General features: G+C 37.8%; 1 protein-coding gene across 1 annotated transcript in view; it reads right to left on the reverse strand.

Moving 5' to 3' along the window:
* The window catches only part of GRB14 (growth factor receptor bound protein 14), a 66,723-nt gene that overhangs the window by 18,373 nt on the left and 30,010 nt on the right, over window positions 1-18,340 (reverse strand). Inside the window, exons 3-5 of the mRNA XM_074145113.1 lie at window positions 10,457-10,613; window positions 3,389-3,510; window positions 1,641-1,715 (exon numbers count right to left, since the gene is read on the reverse strand). Of these exons, the coding sequence (XP_074001214.1) occupies window positions 1,641-1,715; window positions 3,389-3,510; window positions 10,457-10,613 (354 nt within the window). The remainder of the gene's footprint in view (window positions 1-1,640; window positions 1,716-3,388; window positions 3,511-10,456; window positions 10,614-18,340) is intronic.

Raw genomic sequence — 18,340 nt, forward strand, 5'->3', positions numbered from 1 at the left:
AGTTGTTAAAACTAATGTCTCTCTTGATACTTGACCAAGCACATCACAAATAATAATGCAAGGCCATTAACTTGTCTTAATGAAAGTTTCCAAGGAAATAGCGACACACTGTAAACAATTTACTCAACAGCTTCTGCTGAAATATGCATAACAGCTGCCCAACCCACAAATGTATTCTCTACTTTGTGCCTAGGAAGTTTTATTTGACAAAATACAATTAGACAGAAAATACAACATAAAATGGCAACAGAGGAAAGTTCGTAACAAATTTTTCAACCTATCAAAATGGGATGTAACTATATATATTTAGAATGACTCCTAATCTTACCCATAAACTCTGCACACATTCTACATATCACAATATGGGCGTAAGGAAGTTCTGTGCAAAAGTCTATGGCAAACAGTTCCATTATAAAAGTCTATATTGTTTTTTTAAAACTACCTAATTACATTTGCAAGCAAGAAATACTAAGTTCTACTAACACAGGGGACAAGATTTCCTAGATTAAATGTTAATGTTAGACTGCAAAATCTATTTGCTATTTAGGTAGCAAAAGTGAACCAATTTTCATTAGATACGCAGCATCTTTTGAAACTACAAAGTTTTTATTTAAGTTTGCAAAAATGATTTATAGAAACTAGCACATGTAAATTAAATTTAATTTGAAACGTTTTTTACTATATTTGGGATAATCTTAACCTCCTGACTTACATTTGCTTCTGTTAAGGATATAACTGTTTAATACAGAAGAATGCTTTGAGAATTAGTTCTTAAATGTTTTTCATTTACTGGTGGGCGCTAAGGTAGAATTTATCATATAGGTGCAAAAAAAAAATTTGTATTTTCTATATTTCTTTTAGTTCTACCTTAAATATCTTGTGTTATTATGTTGCCTTTCTAATCATTCTTTGTCCCCAAAACTCCCACATAGGATTGTTGTCTTAAGACCAGTGAAAGTTCTTCTATTAATTAATTTTTCTAGTGACAAGCAAACAAGAATGATGTGTATGTTTCCACCTTTATTACTCATTTTTCCCCTCTTTGAGAAGTAAGACGATGATCCCTGATATGGTCATTCTGTGAAATTATTCCCACTGTAAATTAAAATCTTGTGTCCGCTTAAAAGATGACTAACACTGAGTGACCTACCATATTTTTTTTTCGAAGGCTACAGTAGCCTTCAAGCTAACAAATCATACTAGTCAGTCTAAATTTTCTACTCATTAAGTTTAACCATTTAACTCTTTTTTATATCTATTTGTGTCATATTACCAATTCCTCAGTATTCTACCAATGCCTGCTGTTAAGTGTGTGCTGAGTACTGCTGCAGCAATCCACCTTTTTAAGGAAACAGGGTCTTTCACCTGAAATACCCGATAAAGGTATTAACCATTTTTACTGCATTTTGTCTGTCATGGCACTCCTTGATTCTGAAAGAATGTGCAAGTTTCCAAGCGTGGAAACTGTCTGGAAGGGACGCATCACTTCATATCTCATAAGGAAAAAAGTTATTAACCATGTTTTGAGTTATTCAAAACCTAATAACAGATCCAACAGAGACAAAGAACTATGCTCATACAACACAGACATCAGGAAATTCTGAGTTATGCTGGCTCCTCTTCATTCAAAGATTACATACCTGCAATATCCCAGAGTGGCTTACAGCTGCATTGGTCTCACTTGGAAAAGATATCATATGATCTGGAAAAAAGCTCTGTAACAATATAATTTATATCAAATTTCTGTAAAAAGAAATATTAAACTTCCTATCTCTTTTGGACATAAAATTGAGGTTCTCAGTGCAGTGCAAGACACTGCAGGTTCTCTGATCCAATAATTTAAGCTTACCTTAACATCATTTCTAACTTTGTGACATCCTATATATTATTTGCTGAAAAACTTAAAATTTTGAGAAAATATCAACAAACTCTGGAAGCTAGAGGGTTTCATAAACCAGTGCAAGTCATATTGCAGTACTTGGCCCTTAGTGTTGTCTTTCTAGCTGTATTTTATGTTGACATATAAGACTTGCCTGGGGCTTCAATACGCTACCAAGCAGGGAGGATATACACCTGCATGCTGAAAAATACATTCTTTTCTATTGCTTTCATCACACTAGAAAGCCAGTAAAATATTTTGGAATAACTTCCATTAATAGAAAACAAGTCCTCTCAGGATTTTTTAATTGTCCATTCTGTATGATATGAATATGAATTAACATCAAAATCTGACTACATCAATACGGCGTGGTTAAAAAGTCCATATTTAAAGCGCCAATTTCATTGCCAAGGAAAGCTCAAATCAAGGTAATTCATGGGACAGACCTGCAGCCGGGGAGTTCAATATAGTCATGCAGATATGAACCTGCCAGAGTTGATCTGTGATTCTGTGATTCTGAATTCTGTGATTCTGTGATCATTACTAATAGTTTTCTCAAAGCTTGGACAAGTTTGAAGCTAATAGTCCCTCGACCATCCTATGTCCACTGACTCATTTTTGATAATGGTAGGGTTAATTCATATCAACTCATTTCTGATAAAGCATTCTTGCTACACCTGGGACCACAGTACCGAGAAGAATGACTCAACAGCAACAGTAAGGACTCTGATTAGCCACAGATGCTGATACCAGTCACAGTTGCATGTCTGTTGCCCTCCGCAGCTGGTTCCACTCACCGGTTAACCGATACACAAACATATTTATTCTTTGAAAGCTTCTGCTCTGTACTAACTATAGACCATCTCAAGCTTAGAATTTTTCACTAGTGCACTGATATCTCTATGTCAGGGGAGTACATGATTTGCCCAGAGAAACACAAATGGAACACGAAAAAGGCCTCACATCTCTCATATATTTTGGTATCTTAGTATTTACCTTTTCATCCTCTTCACAAGTGGACAGTTTGGGTTCCCTTCCACTATTCACCTTTCAAGTCCTCATACATTTCTGCTATTTTTCCCTTTGACAGCTGAAACAAGTTGGCTTTATCAGAGACAGCATTAGGAGCGATCCAAATATACCATACGTTTGAGCAACCAGATGGTGAGTTTCTCCTGCTGAGCCAGGACTGCTTCCAGGGCCTCTGCCATCAGCCAAGGTCTGAATCAGCAACATTAACCTTTGGCAACATTCTTGTGTTATGAGTTGTCTCTGCTCTCTTTCTATACCTTACATACACTAACTTTGGCTTCGTTTTCTCTTTCTCCTAACAGGTTATGGCTGCTCATGGCCTTTTGTGTCCGTTGGCATTTAGCTGCAGCTGTGAGAAGCTGCCATTGGGCAGCGCTGGGTCATAACATTACACTCTGTCTAGCTGTGTGTAATGGAAAAGACTATTTTGCAGCAGCAACAACTGCACCACTTCACAGATAGAACATTAGGACTTACCAGTGGATTTTTAAAAAACTCATACTTGGCATAATTTTTTCTAAAATACAGTTTGTTTTCCTCTTCCATTACCCAGTTTGACAGGACTTCCATCACTAATTCATGGTCTTCTATAGCTCTTCCTGTAAAAAAACCAAACAAATTTTAAAAAAACAACAAACAACCTGCACCTAAGAGCAGAATGTGAAAACACAAAGCTCAGATAATAAAAATATTATTGAATGTTTGTAAATGTTTATGTAAATATGTTTGAATATTATTTGTAAATGAATACAAAACACAAAACAAGCAATCAGAACTCAGCCCATTAATCAGGTCCATGTTAGACCAAGTTACTGTTCCACCTCAGTAGGGTCCAACTTCTGAGGTAGGTCACATGTCAGGTTTTTTGTTGGTGTTTTGTTGGTGGTGTCTTCTTTTATAGGGGCAGCTGAGGGCTTTATTCTATGTCATGGCCAAATCCATGTTCTCCCTGCAGAAGACAGGAGGTTCCTGCTGCATGACACATGGGGCAGCAGGCAGCAGACCACTTCAACCATTCACTCAAGCCTGTCTGGGGCGTCAGGAATGTCATTCTAATGCTCCTTTCTCTAAGGCATCATTTGTAAAGTGGAAGTCATCTGCAATATAGAAAACCATTAATTTGTTCTCTTCTCCCCAGACTCCTAATATGTCCTGAAGCATTTCTAAAACTACAAATGAACTTAGGGCATTTCAGTGTTTTAATGATTTTGCACAAACTAGGGATTACTGAGAATTTTGGCACCTATAGAACTAGTATATGCAAAAGGAATGGTAAGCCATGAAAAAAATTAAAACACAAAACAAAAAATTACCTACAAAGTGAGCCCTAACGTGTAGTTTGGCTTTGCAGTGGGTGAGGGGAAGAAAAGGCACAGAATTCATTTATTTGTGCCGCAGCACTGGCATTCAGAATTGGTATTCTCACTGCTTTAGACTGCTTCTGCCGCTCGGATTCTTGAGTGAATTTTTTGATTTTACAGCAATATGAAATGCACTTAAAGGAAAGAACTGCCCTGTAGATGTGTTGTGCATGTTTATGTGTTACATACTCTGAATAATGGAATGGGATTACTCACAGTGCAGGAAGTTAAGCATAAATCCTGAAAGACTATGGATAATTTCTGTAAAATACTATCTATACTGCCTTCTTTTTTTAAAAAAAATAAATTTCAGCAGCTTATGAAATCATGTTACAAAAAAAGGATGAACATGCTTCCAGATGAGTATACAGTTTTTGTGGCCGCTTGTACTTTGTTGTGGACTCAAAAACTAAAGAGGACAAGATGGAGTTGAACAAAGTTGTAGATTTTATTTAAATGATCATAGGCATCTCCAAATTTAAATTACATTCCAATAATAAGTTACAGGTTAAGAACAGGTCTGAGATCTAAACTTGTGTCTTGCTGCCATTTACAGGGTTTTAACATCCAATTCTGGTCATATGGGAAAAGGCAACTAAAAATATATTATAAAATCCATGTAACTCACAATTTTCTCATCACATTTTCTACACTTCATTGCATTATCATAAGGGATCTTATGATATCTTTAACTGAATGTTGATGGTCTCCTGTAACTGTCTGCTGTTAGAAACTTCTTAAAAAAATCATAACATAAAAGAATAATATAGATTTTTTAAAAACTTAATTAGGCATAATATTAAATTAATATACATTTTTACAATTGGTCCTGGCTAAACCAAGAGGCTAACTTACATTAAGCGTATCATGCACAACCTTCTAAGAGATAAAAATCGAACACCAAATTTGAAATCATTAAAGCCTCTTTAGAACTACAGAATCTTTTTATTGATCTTCTCTTGCCACCTCTTTTGCCCATCACTGCTTCATTCTTCCACACTGTTCAGTCTGGTGGGTAACAGCCTGATTGTAGCCAGCAAATCTATAAGCTTCTTCAGAAATTTTCCAGCTAGCAAATTTAGAGACAATACACTCATACAGCTAAATTTCACCTCAGTAGGAAAGCATCAGTCTCACAACCAGCAGAAGACAAAGCACTCTCATGATCTACAGATCAAGTAGGGAAAAGTTAAACTTCCATTGAATTTAACTAATTCTTCACTGAATTTCACTCAATCTTGAGCCTATAAATACAGAGATTAAGGATGCTACATGAAACTCACATTTTGTGACCAGATCAAATGAAGCAAATAAAAACATAAAGCAATTCAGAAAATGAAAAAATACCCCAAAAATACTGAAAGAAAAATGAGCATTTTGAAATCTTGTACAGGCTGCTCTACTCCAAAACACATGCTTCAGATGCAGGAGTAAAGAGACACTAAAGAACTAAAGCTCTTACTCAAAACCAGCAGGATTTTGCTTTCAGTTTTATAGAGAGAAAGTGCTCCTCTGGGATGACATTTAAAACTCTTAAATGTTTGGCATTGTGACATTTAAGAAAATACCATTTCCTCAAGACTCACTTCTTGGTACAAAAATAAAACATTCTGCATCACCCCAATGGATGGGTAAGGATGCTGGTATTTCTTTATTTTTAAGGTGTCACATCACAGAATATTTTACAATTGATTCAACTTCATTTCTTGAAGCAACTGAGTTGCTAACTGAGCACTAACATTGAGTTAGCGACCTCCAAAACACAGCCCTGTAATCAGATCCCTAAATGCTGCCATGAAAAAGCTGCACTTTGGTTTAGTTAGATAATTTTTTCTCTCCCAGCTAGACTGGAGAGTTTCTACCTTCCTCTCTACCATCTCTTTATTACTACTATCTTTAACATGAGGATCACCTGCTACAGTACAAACCAAAGTCTCCTTAACTATGGGAAGTAACTAAAGCACACGAAAGATTTACTACTGAAGTGCATGACAGAATACATGTCAAATAGCCTCCTCTCTAGCCACCCAGTGGAGGGGAAAAATTAAACTAAATAAAACCCAGAAAAGCCTGCCAGTACTGTTGCACCGATAGTGCTTTGTGAGCCTTTCCACAGGCTACCTAAAATAATGCAGGTAGTGAAATCAAAATGAGAGACTGAAGCACAACAATGATGTGCCTGGCCAAGGCACTATCGCCTACTCAAAGAGGAACCCTGGAACACAAGTCCAGGGTTCAAAAGCAAATGGAAAACTGTTTACAGTCAACACAAAAATTTCTCACTATACAAGGAAAAATTTCAGGATGAAGACAGTATTTTCCTTGAAAAGGAGAATAGCTATGGAAAACTGTTCTGTTTTCAGAGCCTGCCCTGTACAGGGAAATCGCAGTAGAAGTATGGGACTCCAACTCCAAGGTACCTGGTGGTAGAGATGACGTGGCATCATCCAAATCTAGACATACCTCAGCTGCCTTCAATAATCTTAGACTAGGTGAAAAACATCCAAGAATTTTTTTTTAATTCAATAGCTTTGGACAAAAAGGACACATATGAGGAGCACAGAGTTCTGAAATACATTGTGATTTATAGTGCTGTAATAATTGTCATACTTCAGATATTTGAAATAAAGCCCAACTGCAAAACTTCCTACCCAGGTGTGTAGGAAGGCTGAGCATTCCCAGGTGATGAGACAGCAGCAGCAGGCTGTGCACAGCATGGGTGCCCCAGGGCAGGCAGATGGGGTGCACCAGCCAGAACCCCAGGAACGTGGCACAGGTGGAGGAACCGTCTCACCTGCCCTGAGTCAACACCACCCGGTCAGCACTTGCCATGCAATGAAGTGAGGACACGACCATGCTTAATGTTCAACAACATAGTTCCACACTAAAGAATAGCATATAGATTTGTTAAAACAGGAATATACAGACCATGGATTTATGTTTTCTTTTGGGTGGGCTTTTTTTTTTTCCTCTTTCACATGCAGATATCTCCACACAGCAATGAAGGCACGCTCCAGTGATGTAACTAATGTCTGTCTTGATTAAAAGCAGAACACTCTGCTCAGCTCACTAAGATTCATGCAATCATATCTAATTCAGGAGTATTCAGACAGCTGTTAGATATTAAAGAAAATATTCGCTAACTGATGAATGAATTATTAATCCCCATCATACTGGAATTTACACAGACATACACAATCACTCACAGTACTTCTTTCTGTATCCATTCATTTAACTTGGGAGCAGAAAAATTTGATTGTCCAAATTTCCATGGGTAAAACATACAACAGAATAACAAACAGCAAATGGGCCAAAACCAAATCATCATTTGAAAAATATTTATTCATGCTACTCATCCAGCACTTAAGATTATACTTAAAGCAAGTCAAGATTAATATGTTAAGCCTTTCAAACAAAACCAGACCTAAGAGTATCATAAAAATAAATCCATTATTATTCAGTATTATTTAAAAAAAAAAATGGAACATATCTCAAGTTGTTCCTTTCCTTCTCTAGTAACGTTGAATTGCCATCCTCATCATCTAGGAAATAATTTTATTTTAGAAATCAAAAATTCACCTTTTTCTAAAATTATATCCAAAGCAGCTGGAGCAATCAGAAGACCATATGGTGAATGCAGGTCTTCAGACCTGCACATTAGCTATTTTCAGAATTTCAGAATCTTAGGAAAAACAACTTCACTCATGATTTGATATTGAAATCTTCCAAGAAATCCTTCAGGTTGAAGTAAACACAGTATTTGGCAAAAAGCCTATTGTGCAAATAAATAAAACTAGAAAAACAATGCCACTATTGTGCTAGTATAGTTTGTCAAAAGTGTCTTCTTCAATAGTTACTACACTACTTAAACACCAGCCACACTATAAAATACAGAAAACACTTCTACTATTTATATAGTAGTGTTGTCTAAAGCCATTTTTATACCTCCTCTTCTGTAGCAGTCAGTCATTTACAGCCTCAACCCAGATTTAATTCTGACCTTACTCTGAGCTGGAAGCATCTTACAACTGATACATTCAGTGCAAAAGGTTATAAATATCTTTGAAATGTTCCAGAGCAAAGAAAAAAAAAAAAAAAAAAGAAAAAAAAGAAAAACGTTTGTGGCTGCCTTCATAGGATAAAGGAGCAGAAAAGGGCAGAAAACAGTTTTAGCTTTTGTAGTTCCTCTTTAAAATACAGTTGATAAACACAATACAGTTGGATATGCACACTCAAGTTTATTTTGCACAAATGCACAAGTCCAGATTCCCTAGATACATACACAGAGATTTTAAAAATAGCTTTTAATGATACCTAAATATTGAGGGGGGTAAGGGGATTATTTTTTTGTTGGTGGTGTGTGTTTTCTTTTAAAATCAACAGAACTGTAGTTACCAGGTACCAGTGCAGTCTCCTCTGAGAATTAGGACTTCAAGGAGTTTTCTATGTATTTTAGAACACAGGAAAGGCCCCCAAAATGTCCTCTTTCTCAAGTCACACTTTGCACTAGCAGCTGGAACTGCCCTTGAAGTTGCAGAAGTACTACCTTTGGTAACTCTAGTACAGTGCCAAAGTTCAAGAATAATATGGAAACTTTTGAGTGACGTGAAATTAAAACCAGATTTTTTTTATGGCATTGTCTTCTAGTAGGTTTTTCTGATATAATTCCCTCTCAAAACCAAACACAATACAGTACTGAAACGTAGTGCTGTAAAAGGAAGTAAGACTGCCTGACTACAGTATCATAGAATCAGAATTGTCTAGGTTGGAAGGGACCTTTAAGATCATCTAGTCCAACCAACAACCTACCTCTGATAAAAAAACATCACTAAACCATGTCACTAAGCACTATGTCAACGCTTCTTTTAAATACCTCCAGGGATGGTGCCTCAACCACTTCCCTGGGCAGCCCATTCCAATGCTTAATAACCCTTTCAGGGTAAAAATTTTGCCTAACACCCAATCTGAATCTCCCCTGGTGCAACTTGAGGCCATCTCCTCTTGTCCTATCGCCTGTGACTTGGGAGAAGAGACCAACCCCTGCCTCTCTACAACCTCCTTTCAGGTAGGTATAGAGAGCGATAAGGTCTCCCCCTCAGCCTCCTTTTCTCAAGGCTGAATAACCCCAGCTCCCTCAGCTTTTCCTCATAAGACTTATTCTCCAGACCCCTCACCAGCTTTGTTGCCCTTCTCTGGACCCGTTCCAGCAATATCAGTTCAATAGGACATCCTAGCAGTGGGCTTCTAAACTCATCTTTTGCTGACTGAATTCTTCCTTGTGTTCCACATTATTTACATCTCTGCAAACATCCCCTTTCTCTATATACTTAATTTGTCTAAATGTGTTTTTATACTGCAAAATTACGTCTATACACTACAAAAAGGAACACAGACCAGAAATTAAAATTATAGTTGTACTCTGAAACCACAGATTACACCTTTTAAAATGTGTAACAGAAAAAAAGGTTTTTTACTACACTAGAGGAACACTGATGATGTGGAAGGAGTTCAGAGCATTTAGTTTCCAGCAAATTAAAATACTAAGCATAAAGTCACTTCAACACAGTTCATTGTTTGATAACTGTAAGTTTAGAAGAATGGGTTTGTTTTGCTTTTTAAGTAGTCCTGTCCCAGAGTTCATAATAAATCTAGCCAAACTGATTGTATTGAAAGAAAACACTAACAGCCTACTCTGATGTTGTTTCTGAAGACTGAGTCCTATTGTTCAGATAGAATAGTACTGTGTAACTGCTTTCTGTCCTTGATGTCAGAGATTTCACTCAGGTGTGTTAGGGACAACAAAGATTTTATTTGCAATGAAAAGAACTCAAGTCTTGCTAGAGATAAGCAGGAAACACCAGTAGAAGAGGAAGAACTGCCAAAGAAAAGCAAGGAAGAGCGAGGAAGAATTTGCAGGGAGAACCTTAATGGTTGGTGTCTTCCAAATCACTCTTACAGATACAGATCAAGCAGTGTGAGGCAAATGTACTGACAAAATGTACTTTATAGTTATGCTTTCAAAAAAAAAGAGAAACAGAAGTGACAAGACCCCAAAAGAACAAATTCACACAAGCCCTTCCCATCATTTTGCTTCCAAGCCTTTCTATTACAATTGCATTTCTATATGAAAATGAAAACCAAACACCTTATTTACTGCCATATCATTGCATAGTACTAGTCTTACCTAAACCTGTGTGGGTAAATTGTTCAAACAGAGTCCAGCTGTGGTCATCAATATAGTGGTTCTTCAGTATCAACAGCTGACATACATCCCTTGCTGTTATATCACTTGGTACTTCCAAAGATCTGCTAGTATCATCTTCACTATACACTTTAATTACCTGCAATAAATAAAAAAGCTAAAATATCCAAAAGTTTAATTTTTGATTCAGTTCATCCAAATATGTTCCCCTCTCAGCTTCATCACGGAGACAAGAACCTATACACATGGGATGCAACACTTTCTAGTGCAATGGCGTAATTGAGAACAGAACAACTGAGCAAAGAATATCCCACTTCTAAATTTGGCTGCTGGACATCCCTTGCCACAGTAATGAACAGGTAAATAAACCTGGTGAAATTTTACATTCTCATATAAGCTAAAGAAGAAACCACAGAGGATGAACAGTGAAATGCAACAACTCTATGACTGCAGAACTGTAGAAAGATTTGATAGAGTTACTTCAGAGAACAGTAATGAGATTCAAGATGCTCACAGTTCTATATACAATTGAAAAAGGAGATGCTACAGTGCTGCTTCAAATTTTGACAAGCAAGAACTGAACCATGAGTGAAAAAAGCCATATATACATACAGACAGAATCAAAATTGTCATACAAGGAAAAGAATTACCACCATATGAGGACCAGGAATGTAAATAAAATGTTCTAGAAGATCTATACTTAAAGTAAGCACTTTTTATCTTCTTTTATCTCAGTAGTTTTTCCAAGTTTCTTTACTCTATTAAGTATTTTGTGGGGAAGGGGTGAAGGAGGCCATATAAGCTCTCATGACTTCTCCTCGTCATTTCCACTTTTTAAATTTCAGTTAAAAAAATTTATTTTTCAACATTGATACCCATTTTAGAGCCCTGAAGAGTGGGCGTCCATTAAGTTCTTGAAGAGGTGAAGCTACACCTGCTTATGCTTAGTTTCAAATGAAGAGGCTGAGGAAGTCTTATTGTATATTGACTGTTTGGAAAAAAAGGCATGACCACTTAGGTGTTTTTTTTCTATATTTTCTTTAAGGAGAATTAATCAAATGAATCAGTGAATTGGATGGAATTAATGCTAGTGGATCACTGGTGATCACTAGTGCTCTGTCCTCGTAAGCTCTGCACAGTGACTAAACCCATTAAAGTCAACACAGAAGGTTTTTTGCATAAGAATAGAAAATAGTTTCGTATTCCTCGAAGCAGTCAGGAAACTCAATACTCTGTTAGATTTCCTCTATTTCTCATTTCTTTAAAAGTAGACAAAACATAAAAAGAGAAAAGTACTGAGGTTCCTGAAACAAAGATCAACTCCTATCTGTGGTGCTTTATGTTGGAATAGTAACATAGCTCCTAAAATAAAACAGATGTTTGAGATTTTATTATAAACACAAACAGGCAGGTAAACATGAACAGGTATATAAGATTTGACGCAACATTAAACATGCCATAGAAGTCTTCCAAGTACTCAGAAACACACTAAGTAATCAAGTCTGGAACGCATCTTTTTCACTCTTTGTATTTTCAAACAAGCATTTTCACCCAAAACAACTCAATGTTGTGAGATTGGGAAGTTAATACATTCATTCATCTTTAAGAATGAGATTTATTCCCCGATATTTACATTTTCCAGTAGTGTCAAGTAACACTGAGCAACATTATTCCCTCTCTACCAAAACGGTAAGAGTCTGAATGTCCATCCCCAGAGCAGTGCCTGCTGTGTACTGTGCCAATGGAAACACTAAGCAGCTCATTTGCTAGTGGCTGCCTGGCCACAACAGCAAGGAACTCGGCATAGGTTAAACAACTCTGCCTACCCTGACTGTGCCAAAGCACAGACATCCTCAAGACAAAGGGCGTCCAAGACGTTTTTAATTTATCTCAGAAATCCTCCTCTCACTTTAATCAATTTATCCATATTCGTGAGAATACATGACACACCTCACCTGCACTTTATGCACAAAACCTAAATACCATTGTAAACCTTTCATTAAACAAGACACAGTTTTTTACTATAAAGGCAAACAAGCCTGTTATTGTCAGTCAGTCCTTAATTGCCACCTTACTAAACATATGCTCCTTTCAAGTATCTAATGAACAATCAAATTATTGTTGCCCTAAATTGTTACAGCAGCTCCTTCTCTGGTTTGTGCTGAAGTTGGTAGGAAAGTGAGGAAGGAGCTGCAACTGTATCTCCTGCCACCTGCTTCTCTCCCATTAACGGCAGAAATCCAAAAATAAAAATAAATAAAAATAAAAAATTGGGTCAGTTCACCCATGCTTTCCAAACATCAGAACAAGGAAAAAGGACTCCATTTGAAAACTACATTGAGATTAAAGCACATCGATGGCCTTACTCCTCTCCCAAAGCCTGCTTTTCTCTATGGAACTACACATACAGCGGTTCTGTTACAAACTTTGGCTGTGCATATTAAATCAGCATGAAGTCCATGATGATTTGCTTTAATAATTCAGCTAATAAATGATGACAGCTCAAAAGTGCCACATGAGGTTCAGCCACCCTTGCCATGACACTTATCTCCAGGATACAGCAAACATTAAAATCATGCTTCTAAAGTGTGAAAATCTCTCTCCACTCATCAATCAACCACCTCAAAGCAGAGTCTTCCAGGAAAAAACAGGCAGACCTTAGAGAAAGTCAATCCAAAGTTTCCACAGGCCTAAGCTACAGCCCAGTACTTGCATTTAAAACAAAAGCCAAAAAGACCAAGATGATATTGAACGCAATGATCAATACTGCCAAAGCAGCCGTGGTTGATGGCTATGGTCAGTTTTATAAGGTGTCTATGCTTTGACAGCATTCCCACTGCTAAGCAGGTGAGACCAGTAGCCATGCAGCCTGCTTGCAGTAGGGTCTTGTTCCACACACACAACTTAAACTCCTACTCCAGTCACACAGAAATGATGTTCTGCAGTTCAGGATAAACCGGCATGTATTATTTAAATTCCTGCAGTATTTACAAGGATTCAAAGATGAAATTAAAAGAGGTGTCTGGCAGGTTGTTCTGTGAATGGGATGGAGGGCTGTACAGGTGAGTAGACAAAACAGCATCCCATCACCTTAAAGTATGTCCTACTCTGGGCAGTACTAAAGGTCAGGGACAGCTTCATTAGTCTCTCCAGTAAGTCTGCGTCAGGCTAAATCTGTAAAAAAGATTTTACAGGTGGAAGTGCCAGAAAGGAGAGAGACAGTATAGAAGGGGAAAGGAAGGGAGAGAATTAAAGCAACTTTCCTAATATTGGACTAGATGATCATTGTAGGTCCCTTCCAACTGAAATATTCTATTCTATTTCTCAATATTCTCACAGTAAAGCCAGAGTGAGAATCCACGCCAGTGCCCTAGCTAGGGACCCTGCCAGCACGTACCAGCTACTACAGTTTTCTCCAGCTACTCATCAAGTTAGGTGGTGTGCTTGTTTTACAGCAGGAGCACGTACAGCCCATGCTGAGGCCCTTGACAGACGATTTTTATAGAAATTCTTTTTAAAAGGGTTAAGAGTTGCAGCGCAGATGACTACACTCTTATTGCTGAAGAAATAGAAAAAGACTTTTTAAAATGCTGAAGACAGCAACACAAGTCATGATAATGAGCTGCCTGCGGCCATTCAACTCAGGGAGCAGGAAGCCTTGGAGGTGGCCTTGGACTACAGGAATACAGCTAAAACAAAACAACACAACAAAAAACAATGGCAAAAACCCCCAGAGTTTATGTTCTCTGTGAGTATTCTCACTCGGCTTTCTCAGTATAGGGAAATAAATCCTGCGCAAGTCTAGGACAACGGATCACCCCAGCTCACAGCTATGACATGTGCTACCTTATAAAACACAAATGCTGTGCCCTTTTTCTCTTCCTTGCAAGGGATTCAAATACAGCAGGAGACAACAGACAGGCAGTCACCTCCCAGACCCTTCTGAACTTCTGTTACAGTTTTAGTTTAATGAATTGAATGTGATGGTGTAAATCTCATCAGTCAGAGTGACCTTTGAGGGGGTTTTTAATTAGAAAAAGTTGCTCAGTCTGCGCTTTCTGCTGTGTTTGAAGCAAAGTCTCTTGTAGGATTTTCTGGGAATGTATTTGTTCCAAGGGGAGTAGATCTGACGAAAAAGGATAAATTCAAAATCCCATTTTTCCTTGGAAATATGTTGCAACAAATATTTCTCTTCCCAGAAGTAGAGGAAGCTCCAAGAATTAAAGGGTGGCACGATTATGCTACAGATGCAGTTATGCTGAGCTCCTACAGAGATGAATAAGATTGAGTGACCACTTCTTTATTTTTATTAGCAGTTACCATCATGCATTACGTTGGCCAGTCATCCCAACTCTTTCATTTTTTCCCCTGAAAATTTGTCTGAGAAGTAGCACACAAGAAAAGAGCTGCTAATTGAAAACAAGCTGTCATTATAGTTTTCATTACCATACACACTCAAGCTTTTTTCTAAAGCAAGCTATTTAACTTCCCTTGACTATACCTATTAGTAGACGGTTAGAAGTTGCCTCAGTAGCGCTCAAATCTTCTTCTTTCCTGTCTATTTATGAATAGATTTTAGTTCTTCCCAAGGTCAGAAAAAGAAACATCTCAATAGCTTTCATTTAAACCACTGGAAGTAAGAAATTAGCAGTTCCAAGATCTTCTTATAGGAGGAAAGCACCAAGCTGAGCATGACAAGCATTAATCATTTTCCTTGCCTATGGGAGCAGGCAAGGAGGTACAGCTTTCCTACAGGTTCTTTTTCCATTTTTCAATATGTTAAAAATCAGCCAAGATCCCAGAAGTATGTGCAATGTATCTTTAACCCACAAAAAAATATTTTGATAAGAAATTTTGCTTCAAAATAAAATAGATTATTGTTTGTATTTCACTAATCATCTGAACCCAGAATGTAAAATCAATGTTGACAAATATAACCTAGTATTTAACACAGAAAAGGAAAAAGGAGACCCTAGCTTTTACACTAAAAAAATAATCAGAAGGAGCAAAAAAAATCAGCATCTGTTTAAAAGAATAAGTAAAAGAGCACATAAGGTAATCAGTGTGGGAGGAGGGAGGAGCAAGAGAAGGCTGGACTTTACTCCCCCGAGTCTTCAACACTCAAACGTCATCTCCACTACAATAATTAAATAATGTCTTTCATAGACTTTTAAGAGAGAGTGTCCAAGTCTGATTCTTCAGAATCTTCAAGCCATCTGTTTTGGAAGTTCCAATCTGCAGAAACAGCACAAACATATGGAAAGACCAAACCCTGCAATGAGGAATTTCAAACTAAGTTCTAACGTGAAAAAAGCCAGGTAGATCCAACAGAAAAAGAACCACTCAGCACTTGGAGTCCATATTTAGGTGTCTACATAAAAATGATCTAACATTTACACGATTCTTAATGCTCCTGTACAGTCATTAAGACAGTGGATGGACAGCACCTTTGGAAAAAAAAAAAAAAAATCAGGCCACTTCTATTTAAAAAGATACAAGCACCTAACTTCAGCTTACCATTTCTACAATTATTTTTTCCCCCATGAATAAAACATCGCACATTTTGTACTTACATTACAATTTCAGTCACATTTATGTTAAATGCACAGTTATTGTATGCAAAACCAGGCCTTAGAAAGTCTTGCACTCCAGGGTGCCATACTTCCTCTTGAGATCCTGCCTGATACCGTGCTAACCTCTGTCTTTAGTGTTAACTAACAGGCTATTTGCCTGAAGCATTTGTTCTCCAACTTCCAACCTTGTCTCCTGCTAGACAAAGTTTTTTGCTATTGATATTGGCAGAGGGTAGGGGAATTTGGAGTGTATTTGAACTACAATGGAAGCACTTGGAAATTTCTAGCATTTTGAACTATTTTATGACTTCTAGCAATAGGCTGTCTTGGTTCTAGAGAGAATCAGCAAAATTCCACATTCATAAAAATATTTAAGGGCAGGTTAACTCATGACTAGTTTAAAAAAAAAAAAAAAGTGTGTTAGTAAAGTTTACCGTCTTCATTATCAGGAGTGAATGCAAGACTTTCCCTTTAAATATCCCAGTCTACAGTTAGAAAGCCAGCTTCCAATATTTCCTCCAAAGGGAAGATTTCCAGGCCAAAAGGATTCTCAGTTTGCAGAAATCTACACCTGTCATTAAAAAAAAAATGAAAAAGAAAAAACGAAAGAGGAAAAAAACAAAAAGTGTGCACACAATCATAGAATCATCTGGGCCGGAAGGGACCTTCAAAGGTCATCTAGTCCGACCCCCCCTGCAGTCAGCGGGGACACCCCCAACTAGACCAGGTTGCCCAGGGCCTCGTCGAGCCCTGTATGATGATACAATGATAAACTGTACTGCAGTTACTGCTGTAACTGCTCATTGTAAAACAACTATTTTCGTAATCACCACAACAGGAGCTTTCAAAAATTTGTCCTGTAAATGTCCCTGTGAGGAGTGAACACTGAGAACTGAAGCACAGACACAAAACAACAGAGGATTCATTAGTATTTTAGGCACCCAGATCTAAAGTGGTGGCCGTTAAAGCCTGTGAACCTCTCTTCTGAGGAGGTTGCACCACACACACTGTCTGCACAGACTTCTCAATGTGTATAACTGGGCAAGCAGGAACTGTCACCCAGTGATTAGTGACAATTACCTGGAAGCCTGTCCATGGGGGAAGAGGGCAAATCTGAGTTCCAGCATGCAATCCAAAAACTAAATTTATGTAAAATAGAGGTCCCAGTGAATCCTGACTTCTTATTTGGAACATAGCATAGCTTCAACAGGCAGAAGAAACACTGCTCCCATGCAGAAAAATGTACAGCGTATATATGCAGTAGCTTTGGTGACACGAGCATTACACTTAAAATCTCTTTCACGCACAGACTCCCTGTATTCCTATCAACTTCAGGAAGGAAATTTTAAGATCCTGGTCCCAGCAACATTTTCTATTCTGTGGTTCCAATGTTCTAGACTACAGAATCACAAAATTGTAGGGGTTGAAAGGGACCTTCAGAGATTATCTAGTCCACCCCCCTACCAAAGCAGGTTCACCTGGAGCAGGCTGGACAGGAACGCATCCAGGTGGGTTTTTAATATCTCCAGAGAAGGAGACACCACAACCTCTCTGGGCAGCCTGTTCCAGTGCTCTGCCACCCTCAAAGTAAAGTTTTTCCTTATGTTCAGACAGAACTTCCTGTGTTCCAGCTTGAGTCCGTTGCCGCTTGTCCCGTCACTAGGCAGCACTGAGAAAAGCCTAACCCATCCTCTTGACACCCGCTCTTTACATTTGTATAAGCATTGCTAAGATCCCCTCTCGGTCTTCTCTTCTCCAGGTTAAACAGACACAGGTCTCTCAGCCTTTCCTCATAAGAGAGGTGCTCCATTCCCTTGATCATCTTTATAGTCCTTGCTTTCTTCTCAAGGTACAAACCAGAAAATTTATAAAAAATGAGTCCAAATAGGCAGACTGGACACTTTATAAGTGACATGAAATGAACTGAAACTGTCATCATCTTCAATAGGACTATCAAGGCTATTAAGGAAAAGTTAAGCACCTGGTATGGCTTGTGAAGCCATATATTGAAGACTTGGGAGATCAATTTAAAGAAACTGAAGGTAAGCCAAGTCCCTGATTACAAGGACAGCAAACATCAAAGAATGAAGTAGTTGCCTGAAGGAGGAGGAACTTCTTCCACATGACCAAAAGTGAACTTTGCATACACTTACCTATTATTGATAGATTGATGTATGGTCTCACAAGCATTAAAAGATATAAAACCACTAATAATCAATTATGCCTGTCTTGCAATGAAACCAAAGTGCCAAGAAAGGAAGAGCAAAGTATAAGAAAATTGCCTACCTTTCCT

Source organism: Numenius arquata, chromosome 3 (assembly GCF_964106895.1).
Source record: "Numenius arquata chromosome 3, bNumArq3.hap1.1, whole genome shotgun sequence".
NCBI lineage: Eukaryota > Metazoa > Chordata > Aves > Charadriiformes > Scolopacidae > Numenius > Numenius arquata.